The 27,421-nt window shown below is 41.8% G+C and overlaps 1 protein-coding gene across 6 annotated transcripts in view; it reads right to left on the bottom strand.

Annotated features, from left to right (window-relative positions):
- The window catches only part of RNF216 (ring finger protein 216), a 120,634-nt gene extending 98,549 nt beyond the window's left edge, over positions 1 to 22,085 (bottom strand). For 4 of the 6 annotated variants that reach the window (XR_011564141.1, XM_019987622.2, XM_070780247.1 and 1 more), the window contains exons 1-5: positions 21,924 to 22,085; positions 12,937 to 13,058; positions 6,441 to 6,571; positions 2,339 to 3,193; positions 1,323 to 1,399 (exon numbers count right to left, since the gene is read on the bottom strand). Coding sequence is in view for 5 of the 6 variants with exons in the window: in XM_019987622.2 (XP_019843181.1) it covers positions 1,323 to 1,399; positions 2,339 to 3,193; positions 6,441 to 6,571; positions 12,937 to 13,003 (1,130 nt within the window). In the remaining variant the exon portion in view is untranslated. Of the gene's footprint in view, positions 1 to 1,322; positions 1,400 to 2,338; positions 3,194 to 6,440; positions 6,572 to 12,936; positions 13,059 to 15,937; positions 16,048 to 21,923 lie in introns of all 6 variants that reach the window. The other 2 variants (XM_070780244.1, XM_019987624.2) reach the window with 2 other exon arrangements.
- Between the last annotated feature and the right edge of the window lie 5,336 nt (positions 22,086 to 27,421).

Here is a 27,421-nt window from a genome sequence, read left to right as displayed (position 1 = left end):
AAATTATAGGGGGGAAAATCTGTAACAAAAAAAAAGTTAAGAGCGAACTATACTAGATCAAGAAGCTAAAAAGGTCAACAAATACATTATGAAACCTTGATTCCAACCTGGTTTAAAAACCTGAAAGCAGTGGCTGCCCCTCAGTGGAGGGGACAGACAGGGCTACCAATGGCGCCAACAGTGCCTTGGTATGAATCAGAAAAAAGCACCTCCTCTGGGCTGCTATCTCAGAAAGAGGGCCCTTCACTCTTGGTCAGGGCAGCCAGCTCCCACTCACACCCCTGCTGAATTCTACGGTACACAATACAATCTTTGAATACTCTTGTTTAATTAAAATAATCTGTATTAAATAGCCAAAAATATAATTAAATATCTATTGTTCTTTATAAATTTGCAACTGTTCCACCTTTGCAGACTAGAAGGAGGTGAAAGAGTATAAGCAGAAAGAAACTTGCCCAACTCTTTGTGACCCCACAGACTACAGCCCGCCAGGCTCCTCTGTCCATAGGATTTCCCAGGCAGGAATACTGGAGTGGGTTGCCATTTCCTCCTCCAGGGGATGGAGCCGGCATCTCCTTTATCTCCTGCACTGCAGGCAGATTCTTTACGCACTGAGCCACTGGGGAAGCCCCAGCAAGACATATGTTGTATCAATGCTCAGAATTAACTAAACATCTTAATTCTATAACCACACATGATTGTAAGACCCAGAAAACAGTCTGCATACAATTAAAATTAGAACTCTTCTAACAGGATAATTAAAAAAGACATAATGCTAACTGAAACAAGCCAGCCATAAAAGGACAAATATTGTGTGATTTCACCTACATGAGGTCTATAGAGGAGCCAAATTCACAGAGACAGAAAGCAAAACAGTGGTTGCCAGGGGCTCAGGAGAGGGACTGGGGACAGAGTTCCAGTTTAGGAAGATGAAAACATTCTGGAAATGGATGGCGGTGACAGCTGTGCAAAAATGCAAATACACTTAATGCCCCTGCACTGCACACTGAAAAACGGCTGTGCATGTGCATGCTAAGTCACTCAGTCATGTCCAGCTCTCTGGGACCCATGGATTGCAGCCGACCAGGCTCCTCTGTCCATGGGAGTCTCCAGGCAAGAATACTGGAGTGGGTTGCCATTCCCTCCTCCAGGGGATCTTCCCAACCCAGGGATCAAATCCGAGTTTCTTGAGTCTCCTGCATTGGCAGTCAGATTCTTTATCACTGAGCCATCTAGAAAACCCTAAAAATGATTAAAATGGCAAATTTTTACGTTAAGTACATTTTACGGCAATAAAAAAAAAGGCACGGTAATATACTTACACATTCAAATCATAGTAATTCTTCAAATGAATTATTTCCTCAACATACCCATTTGCTACATCAGGAAATCTTACTTCCTAGGAAGGAATAAATACATTATTTATATGTCAACCCCTAGAATGATTTCAAATCGCAATAAAAATCAGATAGCAAAAAGTATACGAAATGACTGAACGCTAGAAAAGGACTATAAAGCAGGTTTGTGTCTGGCTTAAAATTCCACACTAGGTGCCCAGATTTATCTGTCTACACAGAATATGGAAAAAGGTCCCTAGAGACCACCTGGTCCTCTGCCCTCATTCTATGTATTCATTTTTCTCTCTTTCAGTAAATACTGAGCATCTCAGCCCAAGCAAAGGGCACCTAAAGATGAACATGGCACTTTCTAGTGTATATATACCCTTAAGCAGCACACGATCCAGCAGACCAGATGAAAAAAACCCAGGGAAGAATGATTAAAAGACTGTTCAAAGGCAGATGGCCGCCCACAAAGCCCTGCATTCACTTTCTTGGTCAGTGGTACCTAACACAACTTGTTATAAAGACAGAAATGCTCTATTCTGTGTTTCCCAGCATGGTGGCTGTTCAGACTCATGTGGCTATTGAGCACTTAAAATCTGACTGGTGCCACTGGAAATGAAATTGAAGTCTCATTTAAGACATTTAAACAGCCAAATGAGGCTGTCATATTGGACAGTGCAGCTCTAGGTCATCTTATAAACCTGCTTGAAGGGTTTGAATTTAGAGTTAACTCAATTCCTTTTTAAAAACTGTAGGGACCACTCATGACAGCACCAGGGCACCCACAACCTGCGGCGAGAAGCCCAGGGGCGTGCTGAGGGGGTTCAGGCTAGATTAAGGAATCCTGATTTAATTTTTGTACCTTCAGCTTTTCTTCTTCTAGTCTATAAATCTAGGAAATCAGGAAAATGAGTCCACACACACAACACTTTAGTAATGAAAGGAAACAATATATTTAGTGTGTATAATTACTTACTTATCAAAATAAAACTTACTGTCTCTTTCACCAACAGCGCAATGAGTTCCCGGTCTACGTCAGAAGCTTCTTGCCCCCACAGGTTTCCCAAATTGGGCTGCCGAGTTTCTTCTAGCGGAAATGCTGGGCCTGGTTCTTCATCATCTATTGCTAGTTGTTGGTCTTCAAGCTCTCCCAGAGGATGGGCAGGCCGAGGAGAAGCAGGGTCTGGAATCCAATCCTGCTGGGGCTCTGGTCTTGCAAACGCCGGTCTTGGAAAAGCTGACCCCCGGGGCTCATGCTGATACAGCAGTGGGCCCAGCTCTGCTTCTGGACGCCGCTCCTGAGGTACAACCTGGCTTGGTACCTCACGGGGCTGCTGGTTCAGAGACTGGAAGTAAGAGTGGTCTAACCAGCAGTCTTCTTCGATGGCCTGGTCATCGAGGATATCAGATGATTCTCCGAGGTTTGATAAAAGCTCTGTCTCTGACTCTTCAGATGACTGGTTCTGAGTGTCCAAAGGATCAGCTTCTGGAAAAAGATTACCTTCTTTTAAGATAATGACTTTCTGCTCTGATCTGGGGTTGATGAAGTCATTGGTTGCTTGGTTGTGACTTGGTCCAGGCTTAGGTTCTCTTTCTGTTTGGCCACTTGGCTTCATGAATCCAGAAACTCCAGGAGGCCCAAGATCTAGAAATTCACTGTAGTCATCCTCAGAATCATCCTGTGTCCCAGAACCAAACAATGAGCTGTTATACACGGGAAAATAGCCATTCGTATCTGATTCAAAGGCTGCTCTAGATTTTTTAGGCCTTTCTTCTCCCAATCTTTTGAGATCTTGCCATTGGGCAGCTGGTTTGATGAGATTGGGTCGTGATGTCTGAGGTTTGTATGTCTAAGAAAAAATGAAATTTTAATAATAACAATTCAATTTTTTTCCTGTGTCTATACCTTTCTTATGTATTATATTGAGCTTCTGAGGTAGGACAGGTAAGAAACAAAAACACCCTCCCGCATAAGACCTATTCTTCAAATTTATCTTCATACTGAAATCTGATCACACTATAGTAACTGTAAGAATCAAAGCAGCCATTCAGAGATTGAAGCCTGACTTATAGTTTGAATTATAATTTCACTTGCGACCACTAAAACAAAAGTTAACTGCATAGTAGAGAAAATGATGAAAGAATGACAACACAGCAGAGGAGTGAGAAATGGTCAGTAAGCACAAGAACACAATCTAAATCTCATTAGTAATTTAGCAAAATGCAAATTAAAACAAGATTCTACCCTCTTGCCAAGACTGGCAAACAACTTTTTAGTTAGACAACATTAAACACAGATGTGTTCAATGTGGGACAGATGTGGGAAAACTTCCTATCACTCATTCCTGGTGAATTTAGGAGAGGAATTTGGTATTGCTTACTTAAAAAAAAATGTATATCCTTATAATCTATCAATATCACTTTTCAATATCAATCCTATACACCCTTATGTATCCAAAGGGGACATATATAAGGGTATTCACTGCCACACTGATTGCATCATAAAAAGAGAACACTAGAGACATTCTTAAGTTTGTCCCTAAGCATACAGTTAAGTAAACTATTTATCTGCTTTACAAAACACTCTCCGACTCTCCCCCACCCCCACCCCAAGAGGTGGTTCTCTATGTGATGACATGGAAACTTCACCAACAAATGTTAAGTGAAGAAAAGCTACAAAACACACACAGACATTTCTATTCTTTGAAAAAAAATGGAACATAAACATCCCATTTCTAAAAGCATATATGTGTATATATACAGTGAATATATACATACATGCATGAACCCACACACGTGTGAATTCAAAGAAAAAGATTTGGAAGGATACATGCCAAACTGGTGACAACAGTTCCTCTGGGAAATCTCTGGGGCAGGAGGGGCTGGTGAAGAGAGACTAGTTTTCTCTGTATTGTATCAATTTCTATAGAGAAGACAACTATGTGTTACTTGTAAATTTAAGAAGTAAAATGCCAAATTTTAATTTAGCAGAATAAATATGTCTCTGACCCTGATCTTTTCTGAAGTCACCCCAGTCCACAGAGAATGAGACAAAGAACTGAAGATCTCTGAATAAACCAGCACACATTTGTGATCCCAAATCACAATGTATGTGAGGAGGAGCTGATAAATGCAGTGGGAGAAGTACATCCAGATTTCAGGCAGGCAGAGGAAGCTCCAGAAAGGCAGAGTTCTTCAAAGCAAGTGGTGTGGCCTGCAGAGGGAAAAGCAACAGTCCCTTGTTTGAAACACTGGGAATCTGCACGCTGTTTGGCACCAAGGATTTTCTGAGGAGGTTAGACTGAATGAAGACAGACGTCCCTGCTGAAGGTAGGCTGTCAGTGAGGCAGGACAGAGAGAACTTTGATCTGGGCTGCTCTGGAGGTGGCAATCACGGCTAGGCAGTAAGAAAGAAACAAGTGCACACATGCATGTAAGCACACTTCCCTGCCCCATGCAGCCCCAACACCCTCTGTCATAGGAAGAATTCCTGCTCGCCATGAACAGTGCCTGAGCCCTTCCCCAACATAAATGCCAATGAAGAGCCGGTCCAGGAAAATTTCAAACGCATTCAAAGTTGAGTAGTAATAAAAAACAAACAGCACAGAAACTACACAAAGATATCTAACTACTGAAAAAAGAAGTGGTAGACGAGTGGCACATATGATGAAATCTGTACCACAGAGTGAATGAAATAAGAAAAGAGAGATGCGAGAATACAACGGAGTGATGAAATAATTAGCTATTTTAATATACATATTTTAAATCATGGTTTTGTAGAAATACAGTTACTATCAAAAGTTGGGAGGGGAAATAAGTGAAGCTGAGGATTGAAAGACACACTTAAAGCTGATAAATCAACATGTAAGGACATATGTAAGAACAGCATCTGAAACTATAAAACTAAGTACAGTAACTGAAAAAAAAAAAGGATAAAAACCTTTCAAATCACCAGCAAGAACAGATGACCCCAATATAAATAAAAACTAAACCTCAAAGATGCAGGGAACATAGTGAAAGATCATTTTTTAAAGCAGTAAAAATGTAAAGCATATTAAACACTATGAGAGAACTAAAAAAAGCATAATAGTCATGTTAATAAACAAAAATTAGATGAATTCACTCACTAAATTTTAGTCTCTTAATTTAAGTAGAACCACTAGGCAAAACCCACCTATATAATCAACTATAGGCATATGTCCACAGGAAAACTTCCACATGAATGTTCACAGCAGCATCATTCATAATAGTGAAAAAGGAGAAGCAACTCAAATGTCCATCAATCAATGAAACAACATGTGATACAGCCACACAACGGAACATTATCAATAAAAAAGGAACTGAAGTACCAATTCATGCTACATCATAGATGACCATTAAAACTTGTGCTAAATGAAAGAAGGACCAAACAGTATATGATTCCATTCATATAAAATGTCTAGAATAGGCAAATGTATAGAGACAGTCCATGGAATTCTCTAGGCAAGAATACTGGAGTGGGTAGCCATTTCCTTTTCCAGGGGATCTTCCCAATCCAGGGATCAAACCTGCATCTCTTGCAGATTCTTTACCATCTGAGTCACCAGGGAAGCCCTATACAGACAAGTGGTTAGTTGTTCATAGGACTGGGTCAAAGAGAAGACAAGAGGGAAAATAATGGTTAACTCATCAAATCAAGAAAAAGGGCAAAAAATCCCACAAGTACACTAAAACAGAAAAGGAAAATTGGAGGAGCCATAGATTCAGAGTAAGTAGAGTAAATAGAAAGAACAGGCTATTTTGTTTAGTTCTATTAAATACATTAAAAAAACACTGAAAAGTATCAGTGAACAAAACCATAAAAAGCAACGGAAAATCCAGACATGTGGATCACCACAGAGGAAGTTGAAACAGTTTCCAAGAACGGTCCTTCATGAAAACAAACAGCCCAAATGCCTTTAGGGAAAATCCTACCAAAACTTCAGAGAACAGGTGACTCCAACATTATTTAAATACTGCTCTAAGAGTACTCGCAGCTATTCTATTAAAACTGAGTGTCCGAAGAATCAATTACTAATTTGAAATATATTTCATCATGGTAAATTTCAGAAAACTCACTTCCGCCAGGATGACATCATCATCCAGGTCCTCATCATGTTGCTGAGGAGCTGGGGTGACCAGCATTGGAACCCCTTCCTCATCAGAGGAGTCGGATATGGTGATGGGTCCATCTCTGAGATTGATCCAGTCTAAAAGTAGGCAGAGAGAAAGAACACTGTTATCAGGAGGTGGGCATAATCATATTCAGTCCTTTAATTCAACTTTGGCATGAAAAGGGTCAAACCTAAAGCCAAGTTCATGGCTACTGGAGTGTTAACTTATCTCCTCAGGCAGCACATGCACCTAAGCATTAAAATGAGCTTTCTGTGCTGATCTTTGCCAATAATTCATTTTGGCAATCATCAGAGAAAATCTGACAATTACTATGATCAAGATTATCAACTTTTTCTTATACTAGATTGGAGAAATCTGTTGATAAAATCTTGACTGGCAACTGAACAGTGAAATCATGGCCTCCCATCTCATCTCTACTCCTCCAACGGAATATAAAACACTGTTTTATTCAAACTGATAGGTCTGAAAAAACTCACTCAGAAACAGTTAAATTTTCACTTAATATTTTATATTAAAGTTTGCTCATCTTACATATAAATCTTGAGTATTTATGCAAATACCCATTTAGCATCTACGACAGTAAGCAAGTTAAGCTTTCTAGTTTCCTTTTTAAACACAACCAAAGTTCAACTAGCCATCTAGATGTAATAATTCTGTTCAAGGTCTCTAACTCCTTTTATTCACTTGAAGATAGATCACATTTGATATGAATTACTGGATAACACAAACTGATAATTCCTTCATAAAGCACAATTATTTTTCTCAAGGTTAATGCCTCATGTACTTTTATGGTACCCAACAATTTGAATAGCAATATAAAACCAACAATCTCATTTCATCCCTGTAACAGGGCTGTGGTGATGCCAAGGACAGCAGTTTAAAATAGGTAAGTCAATGGGATCTAAGGTCAGACTGCCTGGATCCCAATCTCAGCTCTCCCACATACTAGCTACATGATGCCATTATTTACTTCTTTAGGCATCCATTTCCTCATCATTGAAGAAAGGTTAACAATAGTGCCTACAGAAAATAGCTGTATTAGCTTAGAAAACCCACACAAAATGCCTGTCTGATTTCAAGTCCAATGCTACCTACACAGCAGACTGATGTATCTAACAACTGACTGAACTGAGGGCCTGCAGAAGTGCACTGTAGAGGGCTGGCAGAATGAAACCAAGTGACCAGCACCACTGAGTTTGAAACCCCACTTAAATGACAGTAAAGGAACTCGTAAAAAGTGAAAAAGCAAAAAGTGTCCTTCTTTTTAGGACACAAAGAAAAAAGGAAATGATAGCTAGCAAGAGATTTAAACAAAATTCTGGAAACAGCAGATTTTCAGAGGCAAGAAATCTAGAGGAGTGGAGAAGGATCAAACCCACAGTCTGCAGAGGGCAGCTGACCAGAGGCAGCTTAATCCATGTTGCAGAATCACAGATTTCCTTGAAAAATATTCTCAATTATTGTATGCCTTTGTTCATTTCCAGTCTTTAAATGGTTATTTTAAACAATTCTAATTCTACTGTTAATTCTGTGGAGAGGATTTGCCAAGTTTCTCATTCAGCCATTCCAGAAGACCCACCCTGTGGAGGTCCATTTTGAAGAGTCACCAATACAGAGAGTCACCAGACACCAGGCCAAGAGAGAAAAGGCACGTCCCTGAAACAGTCATAGTGAGTGACTCTGCTGCCTTCTGTTAACTGGCCCCTTGAATGCTGGCAGACAGTCTCAGATTCTACATGCAGGAAATTGTAGGTTCCTCTCAGGAAGAACTGGCCCAGAAAAAAAGACAGACAACAAGCCTGGGGCACCCAGCAAAAAAGTTGGTTTTAAACCTATCATCTCACAGTGAATCCCAATGGTTGACAAGATACTCCCCAAAACACCACATATAAACATACAGAACTAAGTTTATGATTCATACAAAAGGCTCCTACCTGTGTGACCATCACCAATGTTGGTAAATACATTTCTAGCACATTAGGAGCCTAACTCCACAGATCAGTTTCTGAGTGTATATTCTCTCATTTCTGGCTTCCATGCAAATAACACATCTGAGATATACCCATGATGTTGATGTTGCATTATGCAGTTTCCTCTGTATGTAACCTACTACATGAATATGTATGAATAAGTTACTTATTTTTCTGTTGACATTTGACATTTGGGCTGGTTCCAGTCTTGGCTATTTTGGATAATACTGTTATGAATTTTCTTGCATATCTATCTTGGTATACTCATTTCAGCTGGGTATATTCCAGAAGTGCTGAGGGAAAGCATATGCTCAATTTTAGTGGACAATGTCAAACAGCTACCTAAATTGTCTATGCCGACTTACACTACCACCAGTAGTGTAGGAAATTGAAACTTGTTTGTACCTCAAAATATGGTCAATTTTGGAAAACATATTAGGTGCAATATTCCTGTCTATTGTATCAAATTTGTTGATCATGTTCTTCCAATGTCCTATATTCATACAAATGTTTGTATATGTTTGCTCTCTCTCAGTTACTGAAAGAAACATGCTAAAAATCTCCCATTTTGACTGTGGATTTGTCCAGTTATCCTTTCAGTTCTGTCAATTTTCTCTCTGTATATTTTGATATCATATTACTACACACATAGAGATTAGAATTGCTTTATCTTCCCCGACTCTTTTAACTTTTTAAAAACTTTTATCTTCATTGACACTTCTGGCTGAATTGTGTATGTTATCTGATAATTTAAAGCCTTTGACTGTGTGGATCACAATAAACTGTGGAAAATTCTGAAAGAGATGGGCATACCAGACCACCTGACCTGCCTCTTGAGAAACCTATATGCAGGTCAGAGAACTGGACATGGAACAACAGACTGGTTCCAAATAGGGAAAAGAGTACGTCAAAGCTGTGTACTGTCATCCTGCTTATTTAACTTATATGCAGAGTACATCATGAGAAACACTGGGCTGGAGGAAAGCACAAGCTGGAATCAAGATTGCCGGGAGAAATATCAATAACCTCAGATATGCAGATGACACCACCCTTATGGCAGAAAGTAAAGACGAACTAAAGAGCCTCTTGATGAAAGTGAAAGAGGAGAGTGGAAAAGTTGGCTTAAAGCTCAACATTCAGATAACGAAGATCATGGCATCTGGTCCCATCACTTCATGGCAAATAAATGGGGAAACAGTGGACACAGTGGCTGACTTCATTTTTCTGGGCTCCAAAATCACTGCAGATGGCGATTACAGCAATGAAATTAAAAGACGCTTACTCCTTGGAAGGAAAGTTATGACCAACCTAGACAGCATATTAAAAAGCAGAGACATTACTTTGCCAACAAAGGTCCGTCTAGTCAAAGCTATGGTTTTTCCAGCAGTCACGTATGGATGTGAGAGTTGGACTATAAAGAAAGCTGAGCGCCGAAGAATTGATGCTTTTGAACTGTGGTGTTGGAGAAGACTTTTGAGAGTCCCTTGGACTGCAAGGAAATCCAATCAGTCCATTCTAAAGGAGATCAGTCCTGGGTGTTCACAGAAGGACTGATGTTGAGGCTGAAACTCCAATACTTTGGCCACCTGATGCGAAGAGGTGACTCATTTGAAAAGACCCTGATGCTGGGAAAGATTGAGGGCAGGAGGAGAAGGGGACGCAGAGGATGAGATGGTTGGATGGCATCATCGACTCGATGGACATGGGTTTGGGGGGTTTGGGTGGCCTCCAGGAGTTGGTGATGGACAGGGAGGCCTGGCGTGCTGCGGTTTATGGGGTCACAAAGAGTGAGACGCGACTGAACTGAACTGAAGGCTCTGTTTTGAGGGTTACTATTTGCATAATGTATCTTTTATTCATTCTTGTAATTTTAATCTTTATTTCACCTTCATTTTTAAGTCTACCTTCACTGGGTATAGAATTTCCAGGTGAATAATATTCAGCAATTAAAAAGAACTGAATTACTGATACATGCAAGAATATGGATGAATCAAAAAACTGCTGTGCTGAAGAATTCAAGTATGAAGAGTACATACTGTATGGTTCCATTTATATGAAATTGTATAGTGACAGAAAGCAGGTCAGGAGTTGGGCGAAAACTGCCTGCAAAGGGGCATAAAGGAATCTTTCTAGATATGTTCTACATCATGACTGTGGTGGTGGTTATATGGGTATATTCATTTTTCAAAAGTCACTGAACTAAATATACAGTTAAAATGTGTGCACTTATATTATATGTAAATTATACCTCAATAAAGATGATTTAAAAACTTAAACGCTTAAGGGGATGACACAATAGAAATTATTAATACAGCTAATAAAAACAACTCTGTCTAAACAAATCCTCACTATGTGTGCAAAACAAAGTTTGTTGAACAGAAAAATACATCTCCAAAGTTAGTAGTTTTCCAGAATTAGTTGTTCTTAAAGAAACTCTATTCAAGTATATTTAAGATCCGATTTAGGAAAAAAAACACCCCACAACATTAATTTGATATGCATGTTTGGAAAATACGGAACTGATCATATATACAAATATAGCTAGGATTTAAAACTTCCTAAACAACAACACATTATGGCTATAATCACTACCAACTTAGAATATGCTATCAATAATAGCTTAAAAAATTGGTATTTCTTCTGTTTTTATAATTTGCATAGCTTAAGCAAATTTATTTTCTCTATTTATCTGCTTAATAAAATTTTCTAAATTTATTTATTCTTTGGTTGTGTCTCATGACATGTGGGGCCTTGGTTCCCCAAACTTGCGCCCTCTACAGCAGAAGCACGGAGTCCTAAACCACTAGACCACCGGGGAATTCCCTGCTCATTTTTAAATGCTCTGAAAGCCATATATACAAAATTTTATCTTTTGCTGGGAAAAAAGTCTTCATAAATACAAAGTACTATCAATAGCAAAACATAAAAAAAGGTACAACCTCTTCCATGGACTTTATAATCTTCTCTACTCATCAGCGTAACTGTTTTCCTTTTAGCCTAGGTGTAACTGTGAATTAGGATCTGATAGGAAATTTCACATGCATTTAGAAATCTTTTTTTTTTTCTTTTTTTTTTTTTTTTAATTTAATTTTATTTTTAAACTTTACATAATTGTATTAGTTTTGCCAAATATCAAAATGAATCTGCCACAGGCATACATGTGTTCCCCATCCTGAACCCTCCTCCCTCCTCCCTCCCCACACCATCCCTCTGGGTCATCCCAGTGCACCAGCCCCAAGCATCCAGTATCGCGCATCGAACCTGGACTGGCAACTCGTTTCTTACATGATATTCTACATGTTTCAATGTCACTCTCCCAAATCTCCCCACCCTCTCCCTCTCCCACAGAGTCCATAAGACTGTTCTATACATCAGTGTCTCTTTTGCTGTCTCGTACACCAGGTTATTGTTACCATCTTTCTAAATTCCATATATATGCGTTAGTATACTGTATTTCTGTTTTTCCTTCTGGCTTACTTCACTCTGTATAATAGGCTCCAGTTTCATCCACCTCATTAGAACTGATTCAAATGTATTCTTTTTAATGGCTGAGTAATACTCCATTGTGTATATGTACCACAGCTTTCTTATCCATTCATCTGCTGATGGACATCTAGGTTGCTTCCATGTCCTGGCTATTATAAACAGTGCTGCGATGAACATTGGGGTACACGCGTCTCTTTCCCTTCTGGTTTCCTCAGTGTGTATGCCCAGCAGTGCGATTGCTGGATCATAAGGCAGTTCTATTTCCAGTTTTTTAAGGAATCTCCACACTGTTCTCCATAGTGGCTGTACTAGTTTGCATTCCCACCAACAGTGTAAGAGGGTTCCCTTTTCTCCACACCCTCTCCAGCACTTATTATTTGTAGACTTTTGGATCGAAGCCATTCTGACTGGTGTGAAATGGTACCTCATAGTGGTTTTGATTTGCATTTCTCTGATAATGAGTGATGTTGAAATCTTAAAGAAATGAAGGGTCCCTTCCCTTTATGAATCAATGAATTTCCCCGTATTTTAAACACTGTACAGTCAAGGAATACATGTCCTAAAATTCCCTGTAAGGCTAAACCACAGTCTTCTGGAAAAAAAGAAGTTAGGCCTTGTATGAGGGGGCCAGAAATGCATTAGCAGCACCTTAAGTACAATCAGAACATACAGCCCTAGAGGAACTGTACTCCTCTGCGATCACCATTCCTTCAAAAACTGAGAACTACCACTGTTCCCACCCTCCTATCTCTTAAGATTCAATCTTCTTGTAATGGAAGACTCTTAAACTTCACTCATGCCAGCAGGTATCACCATTTGACACAAACTTCTAGTCTGATGAGTCCATTTAAATCTGATGTTCTGAGGTCTGAAAATGAAACATTTCTGGATTCTACATGGTACAAAACAGATTAATTTCAAATATGATATAACAAGACTAAGGGAAAAAGCAATGATGAAAGAGAGAAAACGGGCACACTTACCTTGTCCCCGGTGGCAGTGGAAATTGTTTAAGTGAATCACCTCTTCACTGCTGTTTCCCTCTGCCATTTTCCAACACAGACATGCACCTATGTGCTTGCTAATATCTAAACATGGCGACCACCTATTCCAAAGGGTGTGAAAAAGAAAAAGAGAATTATTAAGAATGAAGGAGTATCTTCCCACATATCTAGTCAAGATAGCATTCTCAGCTTATAAAGTGAAAGTGAAGTCGCTCAGTCCTGTCCAACTCTGCGACCCCATGGACTGTAGCCTATCAGGCTCCTCCATCCATGGAATTCTCCAGGCAAGAGTGCTGGAGTGGACTGCCATCTCCTTCTTCAGGGGATCTTCCCAACCCAGGAATCGAACCCGGGTCTCCCGCATTGCAGGCAGACTCTTTACTGTCTGAGCCACCAGGGAAGTCTTTATAAAGTGAAAACACCACTAAAAAGAAAAATTTTTTTCAGTCTTTTAAATGAATAACTAAAGTTAACAGAAGAGGAAAAACTAAAATTAAAAAAAAAAAAATTCCTGCAAAAGAACATACAAAAGATGAACAGAGGATCAAAGACTAGATGGGATATACATTTTTAAAAAGTGAAATTCAACAAAAAAATAAATAAAAGGAAATAAAAGATATTCTAAAAAGTAAAATTAAAAACGCAATTACTACAACCTACTGAATGGGAGACAAATATTTGCAAATCATAACCCCTAATAAGGTGCTAAAATCCAGAATATATAAAGAACTCGTACATCTCAATGGCAAAAATCACAAATAAGCCAATATCCCAAATTAAGATATTAAAAAGTGCTCAACATTACTATACATCAGTGAAAGGCAAATCAAAAACACCTCTGCCTGTTAGAATGACTATCATTCATTCAAAAAGATGAGAGATAACAATGCTAGCAGGATATGGAAAAAGAAAACTCTACACCGTTGGTGGGATTATAATTGGAATAGACACTATGGAAAATAGCATGAAGTTCCTCAAAATTTTAAAAACAGAACTACCGCATGATCCAGCAATTCCACTTCTGGGTGTATAACCGAAGGAAACGAAATCACTATTTTGAAGATATCTGCACTGCCACGATCACTGCAGCACTATTTACAATAGTTAAGACTTGGAAACGACCTAAGTGTCCAATGACAGATAAATGGGTAAAGAAAATGGAATAATATTCAGCTACAAAAAACAAGGATATTCTGCTATCTGTGACATGGTGAACTATTCTGTCTCTCCATAGAAACTGTAAAACATCACTGAGAAAAATTAAAGAGTAAATAAAGGAAGAGACATACACATTCATGGGTTGGAATGCTTGATTATCTTATGTAAACATGTCAGTTCTCCCCAAATTGGTGTACAAGTTTAATACAGCCTTACTCATATTTTTTAAATGGATATGCACTAGATGATTATAAAACTTACAAGAAAAAGCAAAGACCCCAGAAAAAGCAAAGCATTCATAAACAAAAAGACGGAGAATTTATACTATCAGATATTAAGTCTTGTTATAAAGCTATAGTAATTAATGCAATGTAGTATTGGCAACGGAGAAGGCAATGGCACCCCACTCCAGTACTCTTGCCTGGAAAATCCCATGGACAGAGGAGCCTGGTGGGCTGCAGTCCATGGGGTCGCTAAGAGTCAGGCACGACTAAGCGACTTCACTTTCACTTTTCACTTTCATGCATTAGAGAAGGAAATGGCAACCCACTCCAGTATTCTTGCCTGGAGAATCCCAGGGACAGAGGAGCCTGGTGAGCTGCCGTCTATGGGGTCGCACAGAGTCGGACACGACTGAAGCAACTTAGCAGCAGCAGCAGCAGTATTGGCTAAATAAAACCAATGGAACAGATCTGGTTACATGTGGACATTTATGACAAAAGTAGCCTCGCAGAGCAATGTAAAAATACGATTTTTAAACTGTATGACACTGTACTGGAAAGCTGTAATTTGGGAGGATAGGGAAAATCAAAGAACTAGACCTCATCTATATGCCTTAGACAAAATAATTTTTATGTGAACTGTTGATTTAAATGGTAAGGTAAAATAATAAACTTTCTGGAAGATAACATAAAATACCTTCAAAAATCAGACCTGGGAAAGATATCTTTTTAAAAATAATAATTTATTTATTTTAATTGGAGGCTAATTACAATATTGTGGTGGGCCAACTCCAGTACTCTTGCCTGGAAAATCCAATGGATGGAGGAGCCTGGTAGGCTGCAGTCCATGGGGTCGCGACTGAGCGACTTCACTTTTATGCATTGGAGAAGGAAATGGCAACCCACTCCAGTGTTTTTGCCTGGAGAATCCCAGGGACGGCGAGCCTGGTGGGCTGCTGTCTACGGGGTCGCACAGAGTCGGACACGACTGAAACGACTTAGCAGCAGCAGCAGCACTGTGGTGGTTTTCGCCATACATTGACATGAATCATCCATGGGTGTACATGTGGGCCCCCTCCTGAACCCCAGTCCCGCCTCCCTCCCCATGGAAAGATATCTTAAACAGGATAGAAAAAATGTTGTCCACAAAAGCAAAGACTGAAATATTATACATTAAAATTAAAAAAATATTCTATTCACCAAAAAATTATTAAGAGTGGTGGTGTCCAGCGGCTAAGACTTTGAGCTCCTTATGCCGGGGGTCCAGATTCAATGCCTGCTCAGGGAACTACAGCTCACACGCTGCAACTAAGACCTGGTGCAGCCACATAGATAAGCTCTTTTTCTTTTCTTGTAAATGGCAAGGTTAGAGAGGAAAAAAGTCACCATCAGGGGAAAAAAAGAGTGCTTGCCCCTCTGAAACAGTATTTGGGGGTCAAGAGGAGAGGATTATTTAAGTCTTTCTGTAGTTTGATTTTTGAACCATTTTCTTGCTTTACTCTGATGGACATCAGAAGAATGAAAATCAAGTAAGAACCAAAGGGGGACAATTTTAACTGCTACGGCACCTTTTTAGTTCCAAGATTCTATCTGTAACCTACCGACTCAAGGTTTTTCTTCTCAAGAAAATCTGTTTTCTTTGTCTTCCTGAGAGAAACCACGTGCTTCAAAAGAGGTAGGCCCTAAACTATGTCTTCTCATAATATGATGTCTATAAAGAGACAATCAAATAATGTCAGAATTTTTCAACATAAGATACTACAGTTTTATAGCAAGACTGTGTTTAAATATTACAACAGAACTTTCTGGTACCTATAACTGGACAAAGGTATCTCAATGTTTAAAAATTATAAATCCAAGCATAAGCTTAGGTATCTCATCTGAACTAACAATAATGATGTTATTTCCAAACGGCACAGTATAAAGGAAAGAGCTTTGGTGTCCACTTTCAACTGCCTTTATTCAAGTGTTTTTCTTTCCAATACAACTTTCAAAAAGTACTTTGAACACTTAATTCCAATATCCAAATTTCCTATTTCTTTTTTTTATCACAACTAGATTCCTTCAATTTTACACTGGAAAACAAAGGAAAATGTGATTTATTTTATATCTAATTTGGTTAGACTGTCAAGTTTGTAGTTAAGCAGATTACCAGTGCTGCTTTAAAAGCAAGATTCCTCATCAATGGCATGTACAGTGGTCCCAAGCTGCAGTGAGAAGAGAAGTCTGATAATGAAATTTCTACTCCTGACTAGCTTCTCTGTAAAGGTCATTTAACTTCCTGACATTCAGTCCTCTCATCTGGGCTCAGATCAGACTAAGTATGAACCCAGGTTTCACCAACCAGTCATATCAGTGACTATGCATAAACTGCTTAATCTTTCAGGCCTAACTTCTTTCTTCATGAAATGAGAATACAGCTGTTCTGAAATTGAGTTAAATATATATAAAGTGTTTAGTACAGCACCTGGAACACAGTAAGGGCCACATTATGACTATTATTATTGTGAAATGGAGAGAGCAGATGTACAGTTTTGTTAATAATAAGGGTTGATAATAAAGCCCAACCAGGGTGGGGGTGGGAGGGGTTTATTCTCCTCTTCCAAGCTACTTTTCACTAGTACTGTAACTATTCACATAAAACTTTTACTTCCTTCTTTAGGAAATTTTATTTCCCCTCTGGAAGTTAACAAGAACCTATACATGTCTTTTTACTTACTGATCAGACACCAAAGTGGAGTTCAGAAATAGGAAATGCCTTTCATGAAAGAACAGTTCAATTATTTCTTGCCTTTAATTATAAAAATACATTTATGATTATACTTTATGGTCAAATATACCAGTTAAAGCTTCCAAATTAGAACCAAAAATTAGCATGTATTCATCAATTCATTACTCAGTGGAGAATTCTTTTTTTTTTTTTTTTTAAGAATCTCATGTGGTAATATTGAAAGAGTTTAAGAAATCTGGATGGTACTCCTTCTATGTTCCTTTCCACTTCCCACAACTGTCGTGTCCTAACGATCTTTTTTTAAACTCTTCTCTTCCTTGTATGAATGAATCAACACATGATGAGAAAGAGTTCACATTTTGTTTTCTCCATATGCCCTTGACTCTGTCTTATTCATAAGTGTACTTTCAGTGTCTCACAGTTGTTGAATGAACGAGTGACTCTGAAAACAGCTTCCTCTGCCAGAGACTGGAGCTGTTCATCACAGCCATATTTAAGTAGTCAAGTAACGTGGCTTATGTGACAACAACCAGTTTCTCATTCTCTTTGTCAGTTATAAAGTATTACACAATGTAGTGTAATAAAAAATTACATCATTATAGAAAATCTGGAAAACAAAGGAAGTCAGGAAAAGATGGGAATCATCCATGGTTCTCTCATGTCAAAACTGCATCTTTGCTTCCTTGTGACCAGAGTCCTTAGGTCTGTCTTAAACAAACTATTTCCTTCTTATTCCTCTATTCACATCACTTCTCCGCTTTTCCTTTCAGATGCTCCTAATACTGCATGGTCCTGGGGTTTTGTGGTGTTGCTGCTTTCCAGAATAATCTCCAAAAATATGCCCATCACTTTTGCAACATTGATTTTGGGGTAATTAAGGAAAGCAGGGCAAAGGAGAGCCAGGCCAGGCTGGGAGAAGCCGACATGCCCAGGTTATACCAGCCCCCACAAACCACTTCCAAGCATATTTTTTTAAAATGTCTATAAATGATCACTGCTCTTCATTCAAATACTAGTTTCTCATCTTAATATTTAGATAGCCATTCTTTGTAATCCTGTACTAATATGTAATCAATATCAAATTAACACAAAAAAGTTGATAATGGTTATTTCTAAGCAGTAGGTTTATATTTTTGCTTCCTTAAATTTTGATTTTTCTGCACTAAACTGGTATTATTTACTTAACACTGAAAGAATCTGTGTTATGCCTCATAGGGAATAACAAGGAAAATCCAACATGGATCTTGCCTCACAGAACTTCCATCAGTGAGAGAAAATATGCACACAATTGAGTATACTACAAAGTATGGTCTTTACTGCAATACAAAGACTATTACAGTTAAGAGAGGTCAGGCAGTCAGGGAAGGCTAAGGGGAGACAGCAGTATTTAAGCTAAACTGAATGCTCTGCCAGTTCCATGCTTAGTTTTAAGACAGTAGCACTTCCATCAAGGGCTCTGGAAGCCCAGAGTGACCATGTAAGAAGTCTGACTACCCTACTGGAGAGACCACATGGAAAGCTCTGACATTACATGGAGAGGGAAAGGCAGCTGGGCCGTCTTCCAGCAGCCGCAGACAAGGCATTTGAATAAAGAAGTCATTCTGGAAGTATATCCTCCAGTCCCAGCCACTGTGGCTGACAGCATGTGAATAAAAAAAAAAAAAGTCCCCGGTGAAATCTTCCCAACTTCCTGACCCACAAAACTGCCAACAAAAAAAACTGTTGTATTAAGTCACTAAGCTCAGAGGTGGTTTGCTAACAGAAAAGTGAAGCAGAGCTCTAATTTTTATTTTCTAACTCAATGGGAAGCAATGCAGAGAGCTGTGCTTTAGGAACAACGACCAAGCTGCAATGTGTAAGACACTGACTGCAAAAGACATCCAGAGGCAGGAAAACCCAGTAAACAAGAGCCAGTGAAGTGGGAACTAAAGGTAAAAGGTAACAGCAAGCAGAGGAAGGAAAAGATGTAGGATACTAATTATAAAGGTTAGACTCAATGGGACTTTTTTTTAAGGACACAGCACATGGCATATTTTAGTTCCCCAACCAGGGACTGAACCTGCACCCCCTGCAACGGAAACTGGGAGTCTTAACCACCGGACCACCAGCAAAGTGCAACAATGGGATTTCATATGTAACTGGTCATCAGGGCAAGAGTACGCAAGGAGTCAAAGTTGACCTCCACGTTGAGATCAGATGACTGGACGATGGTGATACTATAAAGAAAGAACAATGAAGTTGATGAGTTCAGAATAAGAAAATGCAATGCATGTTAATTTCAAGATACATACAAAATGAAAGAACTAAGGTAAAATAGCATCCATAATCAGAGATGATATGCAAACAATTAGTCTGGAGTTCAGGTGGTTTCAAAGAGCTCTAAAAATTCTGTTCTCAGTATCTTTTTACAACACGAAAGGTTTTAAACCAGAAATTATTCAAAATTTTCAGTGGGTAGGCTAACGAGCTTAACATACAACATTAAGTTTTTTCCTCCAATTGTCAACTGAAAATTGGTTCGGAAACTGGGATGGATAAGCAAGCATATCCTCAATCCACAAGGAAGAAATCAATGTTTTCAACAATATTTTTACAGTTGAATCCTCCGTTAACTCATGACATCCTGCCCCTTCTATCCCAATACTGTCTACAAGTTGTACCCCCCAATGAATTTTCATATAGCACGGAGTTTTGTTTTTGTTTTTTAAACCACAAATCTCTTCATGGCAGAACCAAAACCCTTACCATGGCCAATGAAACCCTGCCTCACATGACCTTGCTGACACAGCCAGCCCCACCTCATACTTCTTTCCCTATTCACCATTCTGCACAAACCACAGCTCAGGTCCTAGAAAGTGCCATGAAATTTCAGGCTCTTCTCTCTGCCTCTCTTTGACCAAATTAACTCTATTTATTCTTCAGTTCCTCATCTTAAAATTTCACTTCTCAGAGAAAAACCTTTCCAGACTACCCCCAGTGTCTGTTCATCTGTCTCTTACCCCTTCCAAGTACTACCACAATAAAATATTTAGGAAGCTATGCTTAACATCCACCTCCTTTGCTAAAAAGAGTTCCAAGAGGGTAGGGAACTGAAAAAGTGTTAGTTGCTCAGTCATATGCGACTCTTTGCGACCCCATGGACTGTAGCCCATCAGGCTCCTCTGTTAATGGGATTCTCCAGGCAAGAACGCTTGAGTGGGCTGCCATTTCCTTCTCCAGGGGAATCTTTCTTACCCAGGGATCGAAACCCAGTCTCCTGCATTGCAGGCAGATTCTTTACTGTCTGAGCCACCAGTAAAGCCTCAAGAAGGTAGGACCCTTGTGTAATTCATTTCCAAAGCCTCAGGACACAGCACACAGCCTGGCAAAAGTAAATACACCAGAACTTCTTGAATATTCACAGGTATAGCAGGATAATTAGGAGTATGAACTCTGGAGCCAAATGGGTTCGAGTCCCAGCTTAGACCCTTACAAGGTAAGTTATTTTTTCAGCACCTCATTTTCTCCCTCTTGAAAATACGGGACGACAAAAGCCACGTTATCGAGGATTCAGAGTTAATATACGGAAAATCCTTAGAACAGTGTCTAGCTAAAGAAAATTATGACGTCTGTAAAGCTCTTACCACAGCCTAGAACACTAAATACTCATTAACATGAGCACAGGCTCTCTCATCCACCCTATTTCATAAACTTTCAGTCTTCCAGACTCATAGCTCAACTTCCTTCATTACACTTCTCCAAACGGGCTGCAAGGCTTCTTCTCTTTCTGCAGTTGCTGCCTGCCTTCAGGAGGAAACTATAAAGGCTCTATTTACGTTAACAGGGAGCTCCGAAAGTCTGGCCCCAGGCTCTCAAGCTATTTCCTTAAATCCAGCCACTTCCTACTCCCAGCTACTATAAACGACTTCTGCAAAAAAAAAAAAAACTAACGGAGCAAGGCTGTTTCTCCGCGGTCTTCCTGAGGCCAGCGTTCTGAATGCGGCCATGCCCACTCCCAGCAGCGCAAGCCATCTTCTCGTGGTATCAAAAAGCTTAGGACCAGCCCCCTCCAGGCGCTCCTCACGACGCACCCCGACTGATCACAGCGCTCCACTCGCTGAGGTCGGCACCCTGCCCTGCGGACGTTGCGGAGACCCCTCAAGGCTCTCAGCGAGCTGGGTCACGAGACCGGAGCGGCCCAAAGTTTTCGACAATCGCCCCACGCGGCATTCGAGCCACAACCCACGCGGGAACAGCGCCTTCGTTCGCCGCCCAGCACTCCGGGCACACTGGGGCGGGGGGGTTCGTGTTCCCTGCGCTGCCCGGGGTTCGGGAAATCCTCACGAGGGTGGGCAGCAGCGAGCGGCCGCCTTCTAGAGAAGACCCCCTCCAGAGGTGAGCCGCGAGGGTCTGAGAGCCCGCAGCTCCACCCCCACCCCCACCTCCGGGCGTCGGAGTTCAAAGTCACGGCGCTGCGCCCCGCGCGCGCTCGGGGCCGCGCTCGGCTCCTCGGCCACCGCTTCCCCGGAGGTGCTGCCGAGGAAACTCGAGTCTTTCGGCGCTTTCGAGTCCTCGCGCGGCGGACCCACCGACCGGCCCGCGAAACTTCCCGAAGTAACGGGACCTGCGGAGGGTCCGCCGGCCGCCCGTGCCTTTGTCGCTCTTGCCTGGCCGCCAGCCCCGCTGCTCCGGCCGCTCGGCGCTGCCCGGAGCCGGCCCTGGGCTCGCTCGCGTCGGGGCAGCCGCCCGGCCAGGCTCGCGCCCCCCCGGGCCCTTCACGGTCGAGCCCCCGCCCCCACCCCCGGCTTAATGGAGGCGCCCGGTGAAGACGCCACTCGCCCCACAGAGCCGGCCGAGGAGTCGCGGCCGATACTTACTCGCCACTCGACTCGCCGGCTCGCGAGGCAGGCTCTGGGGCTTCTGAAGCCGCGGGTTCCAATCAGCAGGAGCGGCCGCGACAGCCTAGTCGCCGCCGCCGCCGCCGCCGCCGCTGCCCTCCTTCCGGCCTTGCTGAGGCGTCACCGCGCGCCTGCGCACAGCGCCCCCTCCCGACTAATGACAGGAAGAACCATAGAGGCACGCAGGGGGCTAGGGAGGAGGGGTCTGGGGAGTAAGACCATAGAGAGGGACTCCTGTCCTTCGTCCCGGCTCGGCGTGGGCTGAGTCTTGACTTCGCCACTAGGCGGGAGGACGAAAGGAGCCCCGTGAAGTGTCACTATCACTCTGGGGGTTTCAGCTCCAGGACGTGAAGCGGATGACCGTGGAAATCTCCTGGATCTGCATTTATTTGCACCCATTGCCTTTGGCAAATCATTCACGGAACATATATTCAGAGGGCTTCCTGTGTGCCAGGCACTGTTCTAGGAATTGGAGCAAAAGCAGTACAGAAGGTCCCTGTTCTCATGAAACTTGTATTTTAGTGGGCAAGTCAATAACTGGTGAACTAACGAACCAATTAAAATACTGGCTCAGGCAGTAAGTGTTCGGAAACACGCACACACACGGATGAAAAATAAAGCAGAGAAAAGGACAGAGTGATGGGGATAATTGTTGGTTAGTCACTAAGTTGTATCCGACTGTTGTGACCCCAAGGACTGTAGCCCACCAGGCTCCTCTGTCTATGGGATTTCCCAGGCAAGCATAGTGGAGTGGGTTGCCATTTCCTTCTCCAGGGGATCTTTTCCACCCGGGGGTCGAACCCACACTTCCTGCATTGGTAGGCGGATTCTTTCCAGCTGAGCCACCAGGGAAGCTGCGATGAAGATAATCAGATCAGATCAGATCAGTCGCTCAGTCGTGTCCGACTCTTTGCGACCCCATGAATCGCAGCACGCCGGGCCTCCCTGTCCATCACCAACTCCCGGAGTTCACTGAGAGTGGTCTAAATCAAGTGAGGGAGTGAGCCATGGCGACCACCTGAAGAAAGAGCTCCAAGCAGAGAGTATAGAAAGAGCAAAGCCCTGAGATTGTGAATATGCCTGGTGTGTTAGAAAAAACAGGGTGATGCCACGTGGCTGCAAAGCAGTGAGAGGGAGTGCTAGGGAATGGGCTTGGCAAGCTGGTTAGGAGCCAAATAGTAGACGGTCTTAAAATGTATTTGGATTTTATTTTAAGTGTGATGGAAAGCTGCTGGGGAATTGGGGACAGTTGTGAGTTGATTTCGGAGAAGGCAATGGCACCCCACTCCAGTACTCTTGCCTGGAAAACCCCTTGGACAGAGGAGCCTGGTGGGCAGCAGTCCATGGGGTCGCTAAGAGCTGGACACGACTGAGCAACTTCACTTTCACTTTTCACTTTCATGCATTGGAGAGGGAAATGGCAACCCACTCCAGTGTTCTTGCCTGGAGAATCCCAGGGATGAGGGAGCTTGGTGGGCTGCCGTCTATGGGGTTGCACAGAGTCGGACACGACTGAAGTGACTTGGCAGCGGCAGCAGTGAGTTGATTTGTGTTTTCTGAAAGCACTGTGGTGGCTATTTGGACATAGACTATAGAAAGGTAAGAGCAGAATCAGGAAAACCAGTTAGGAAGCTATCACAGGATTCTAAATGATAAGACATGTTGGCTTGGATCAGCACAGTCAAGGAGGAGGTAATGAAAATGGTCAGATTAGGGATTTTTTTTTAATGTAACAAAGATTTGTTGATGGATTGGGTGTAGACTGAGAGAGAATGAACAGAATTGAGGATAACTATAGGTTTTTGGCTTGTGCAGCTGGGTGAATAGTGATGCCATTCACAAATACGGGAAAAATCAGGAGGAACAGATTTTGGCTGGAGTAGGGAGAAGTGAATGTGTTTTTGCACGTTACATTGCAAACTAGACCCTAGATATGTGAATAGACAAATAGATCTATGAGTCTGTAGCTTCAGAAAGATAAGAACTCAGAGGCTGAGGACTTAAATTGGGATTTACTAAGATACAGATAATATATAAGGCCTCAGGACTGGCTATACTTATACCTGGGGAATGAGTGTAGATAGAGGAGAGAGGGCAGCTGAGGGAGGCCAGGGTCACCTAACATTTAGAATCTAGAGGAGGATGTCAAGAAGGAAAGAGCAGTACAGGAGGATGAAACACAGAAGAGAGTGGTACCCCAAGGCTAGAGAAAGAAAGTGTCCCGAGAAGGGAGTTATCAACAGTGCCAAACGCTGCTCAGAGATTCAACACAATACAACTGAATTTCAGTAAAAGCAGAAGGAGAGCCGTTAGCTGAGAGTGAGGTCAGAGAAAGGGTCTTGGAGGTTTGTGAAAGAAAAGGATGAGAGAGTGAAATGATAGCAACTGCAAAGGGTTGCTGGTCTGGAGTTCCGGGATTACAAGCTTAAAGTGAGGACAGGTAGCAGGGAGGTGGATCTTTCTCCAGCTACTTACATAGATGCAGAGGGAAGAAGGAATCTAGAGAGACGGAAGGGTGTCGAAGAGAGGGATTCTTGAAGCTGAGGTCTTAGAAATTGGTGCAGTTTTGGTAATGATGAAGCCTAGGGTGTAACTATATTCTTTGCAGTCAAAGATGGAGAAGCTCTATACCATCAGCAAAAAACAAGACTGGGCCCTGACTGTGGCTCAAATCAAATTCCTTATTGCCAAATTCAGACTTAAATTGAAGAAAGTAGGGAGAACCACTAGACCATTCAGGTATGACCTAAATCAAATCCCTTATGATTATACAGTAGAAGTAAGAAATAGATTCAAGGGATTAGATCTGATAGAGTGCCTGAAGAACTATGGAAGGAGGTTCGTGACACTGTACAGGAGGCAGGGATCAAGACCATCCCCAAGAAAAAGAAATACAAAAAGGAAAAATGGTTGTCTGTAGAGGCCTTACAAATAGCTGTGAAAAGAAGAGAAGCGAAAGGCAAAGGAGAAAAGGAAAGATATACCCATTTGAATGCAGAGTTCCAAAGAATAGCAAGGAGAGATAAGAAAGCCTTCCTCAGTGATCAATGCAAAGAAATAGAGGAAAACAACAGAATGGGAAAGACTAGAGATCTCCTCAAGAAAATTAGAGATACCAAGGGAACATTTCATGCAAAGATGGGCACCATAAAGGACAGAAATAATATGGACCTAACGAAGATATTAAGAAGAGGTGGCAAGAATATACAGGAGAACTATACAAAAAAGATCTACACGACTCAGATAATCACGATGGTATGATCACTCACCTAGAGCCAGACATCCTGGAATGCAAAGTCAAGTGGGCCTTAGAAAGCATCACTACAAACAAAGCTAGTGGAGGGGATGGAATTCCAGTTGAGCTATTTCAAATCCTAAAAGATGATACTGTGAAAGTGCTGCACTCAATATGCCATCAAATTTGGAAAACAGCAGTGGCCACAGGACTGGAAAAGGTCAGTTTTCATACCAATCCCAAAGAAAGGCAATGCCAAAGAATGCTTAAACTACTGCACAATAGCACTCATCTCACACACTAGCAAAGTAATGCTCAAAATTCTCCAAGCCAAGCTTCAACAGTATGTGAACTGTGAACTTCCAGATGTTCAAGCTGGTTTTAGAAAAGGCAGAGGAACCAGAGATCAAATTGCCAACATCCACTGGATCATTGAAAAAGCAAGAGAGTTCCAGAAAAACATCTACTTCTGTTTTATTGACTATGCCAAAGTCTTTGGCTGTGTGGATCACAACAAACTACGGAACATTCTTAAAGAGATGGGAATACCAGACCACCTGACCTTCCTCCTGAGAAATCTGTATGCAGGTCAGGAAGCAACAGTTAGAACTGAACATGGGAAAACAGACTGGTTCCAAATAGGGAAAGGAGTACATCAAGGCTGTATATTGTCACCCTGCTTATTTAACTTATATGCAGAGTGCATCATGAAAAACACTGGGCTGGAGGAAGCACAAGCTGGAATCAAGATTGCCGGGAGAAATACCAGTAACCTCAGATACGTGAGGGCTTCCCTGGTGGCTCAGAAGGTAAAGCGTCTGCCTGCAATGCAGGAGACCCGGGTTTGATTCCTGGGTCAGGAAGATCCCCTGGAGAAGGGAATGGCAATCCACTCCAGCACTCTTGCCTGGAAAATCCCATGGACCGAGGAGCCTGATAGGCTACAGTCCATGGGGTCTCGAAGAGTCGGACATGACTGAGCGACTTCACTTCACTTTCAGATATGTGAATAACACCACCCTTATGGTAGAAAGCGAAGAAGAACTAAAGAGCCTCTTCATGAAAGTGAAAGAGGAGAGTGAAAAAGTTGGCTTAAAGCTCAACATTCAGAAAACTAAGATCATGGCATCTGGTCCCATCACTTCATGGCAAATAGATGGGGAAACAGTGACTTTATTTTTTGGGGCTCCAAAATAACTGCAGATGGTGACTGCAGCCATGAAATTAAAAGACGTTTGCTCCTTGGAAAAAAAGTTATGACCAACCGAGACAGCATATTAAAAAGCAGAGACACTTCTTTGCCAACAAAGGTCTGTCTAGTCAAAGCTGTGGTTTTTCCAGTAGTCATGTATGGATGTGAGAGTTGGACTATAAAGAAAGCTGAGCGCCAAAGAATTGATGCTTTTGAACTGTGGTGTGTGGAGAAGACTCTGAGAGTCCCTTGGACTGCAAGGAGATCCAACCAGTTCATCCTAAAGGAAATCAGTCCTGAATATTCATTTAAAGGTCTGATGCTGAAGCTGAAGCTCCAATACTTTGGCCACCTGATGTGAAGAACTGACTCTTTGGAAAAGACCCTGTTGCTGGGAAAGAGTAAAGGCAGGAGAAGAAGGGGACAACAGAGGATAAGGTGGTTGGATGGCATCACTGACTCGATGTATATGAGTTTGAGTAAACTCCAGAAGCTGGTGTGGACAGGGAGGCCTGGTGTGCTGCATGCAGTTCATGGGGTCGCAGAGAGTCGGACACGACTGAATGACTGAACTGAACTGAGAGTGTAACTGTGAGTGTGGATTAACAGGTGAAGTCTTGATCATTGAAGGGGAGGGATCAGTAAGCTAAGAGCCTGGAGTGGAGAGATAATTTAAAAGGATGTTAAATCATCAAGAAAGATGTCAGAATGGCAGGTGGAGGGCATGGAATAAGACATGTCCTAAAATCATCAATGAATGAGAAGGAATGACCTGCTGGCCAGCAGACAGCAGGAAAGAGTATGGCCCTTGCTTCCAAGGATTCCATAAGTTGTCATATTTGTTGTTGTTTTTGGCTGTTCCACCTGGCTTGTGGGATCTTAGTTCCCAGACTGGGATCGGACCCATGCCCCCTGCAGTGGAAGTGCAGAATCTTAACCACTGGGCTGTCAGGGAAGTCCCACGGTTACTGTTGATTTGATGCTGTTGCCCCATCTGACTGAGATGACACAGGTGAGCCCCCGCCAGCTCTCTCATCAACCCACAAAGCA

The sequence above is a fragment of the Bos indicus genome, chromosome 25 (assembly GCF_029378745.1).
Source record: "Bos indicus isolate NIAB-ARS_2022 breed Sahiwal x Tharparkar chromosome 25, NIAB-ARS_B.indTharparkar_mat_pri_1.0, whole genome shotgun sequence".
NCBI lineage: Eukaryota > Metazoa > Chordata > Mammalia > Artiodactyla > Bovidae > Bos > Bos indicus.
Note: the sequence above shows the minus strand (reverse complement) of the source record. Positions and strands in the feature narration are given on the sequence as shown.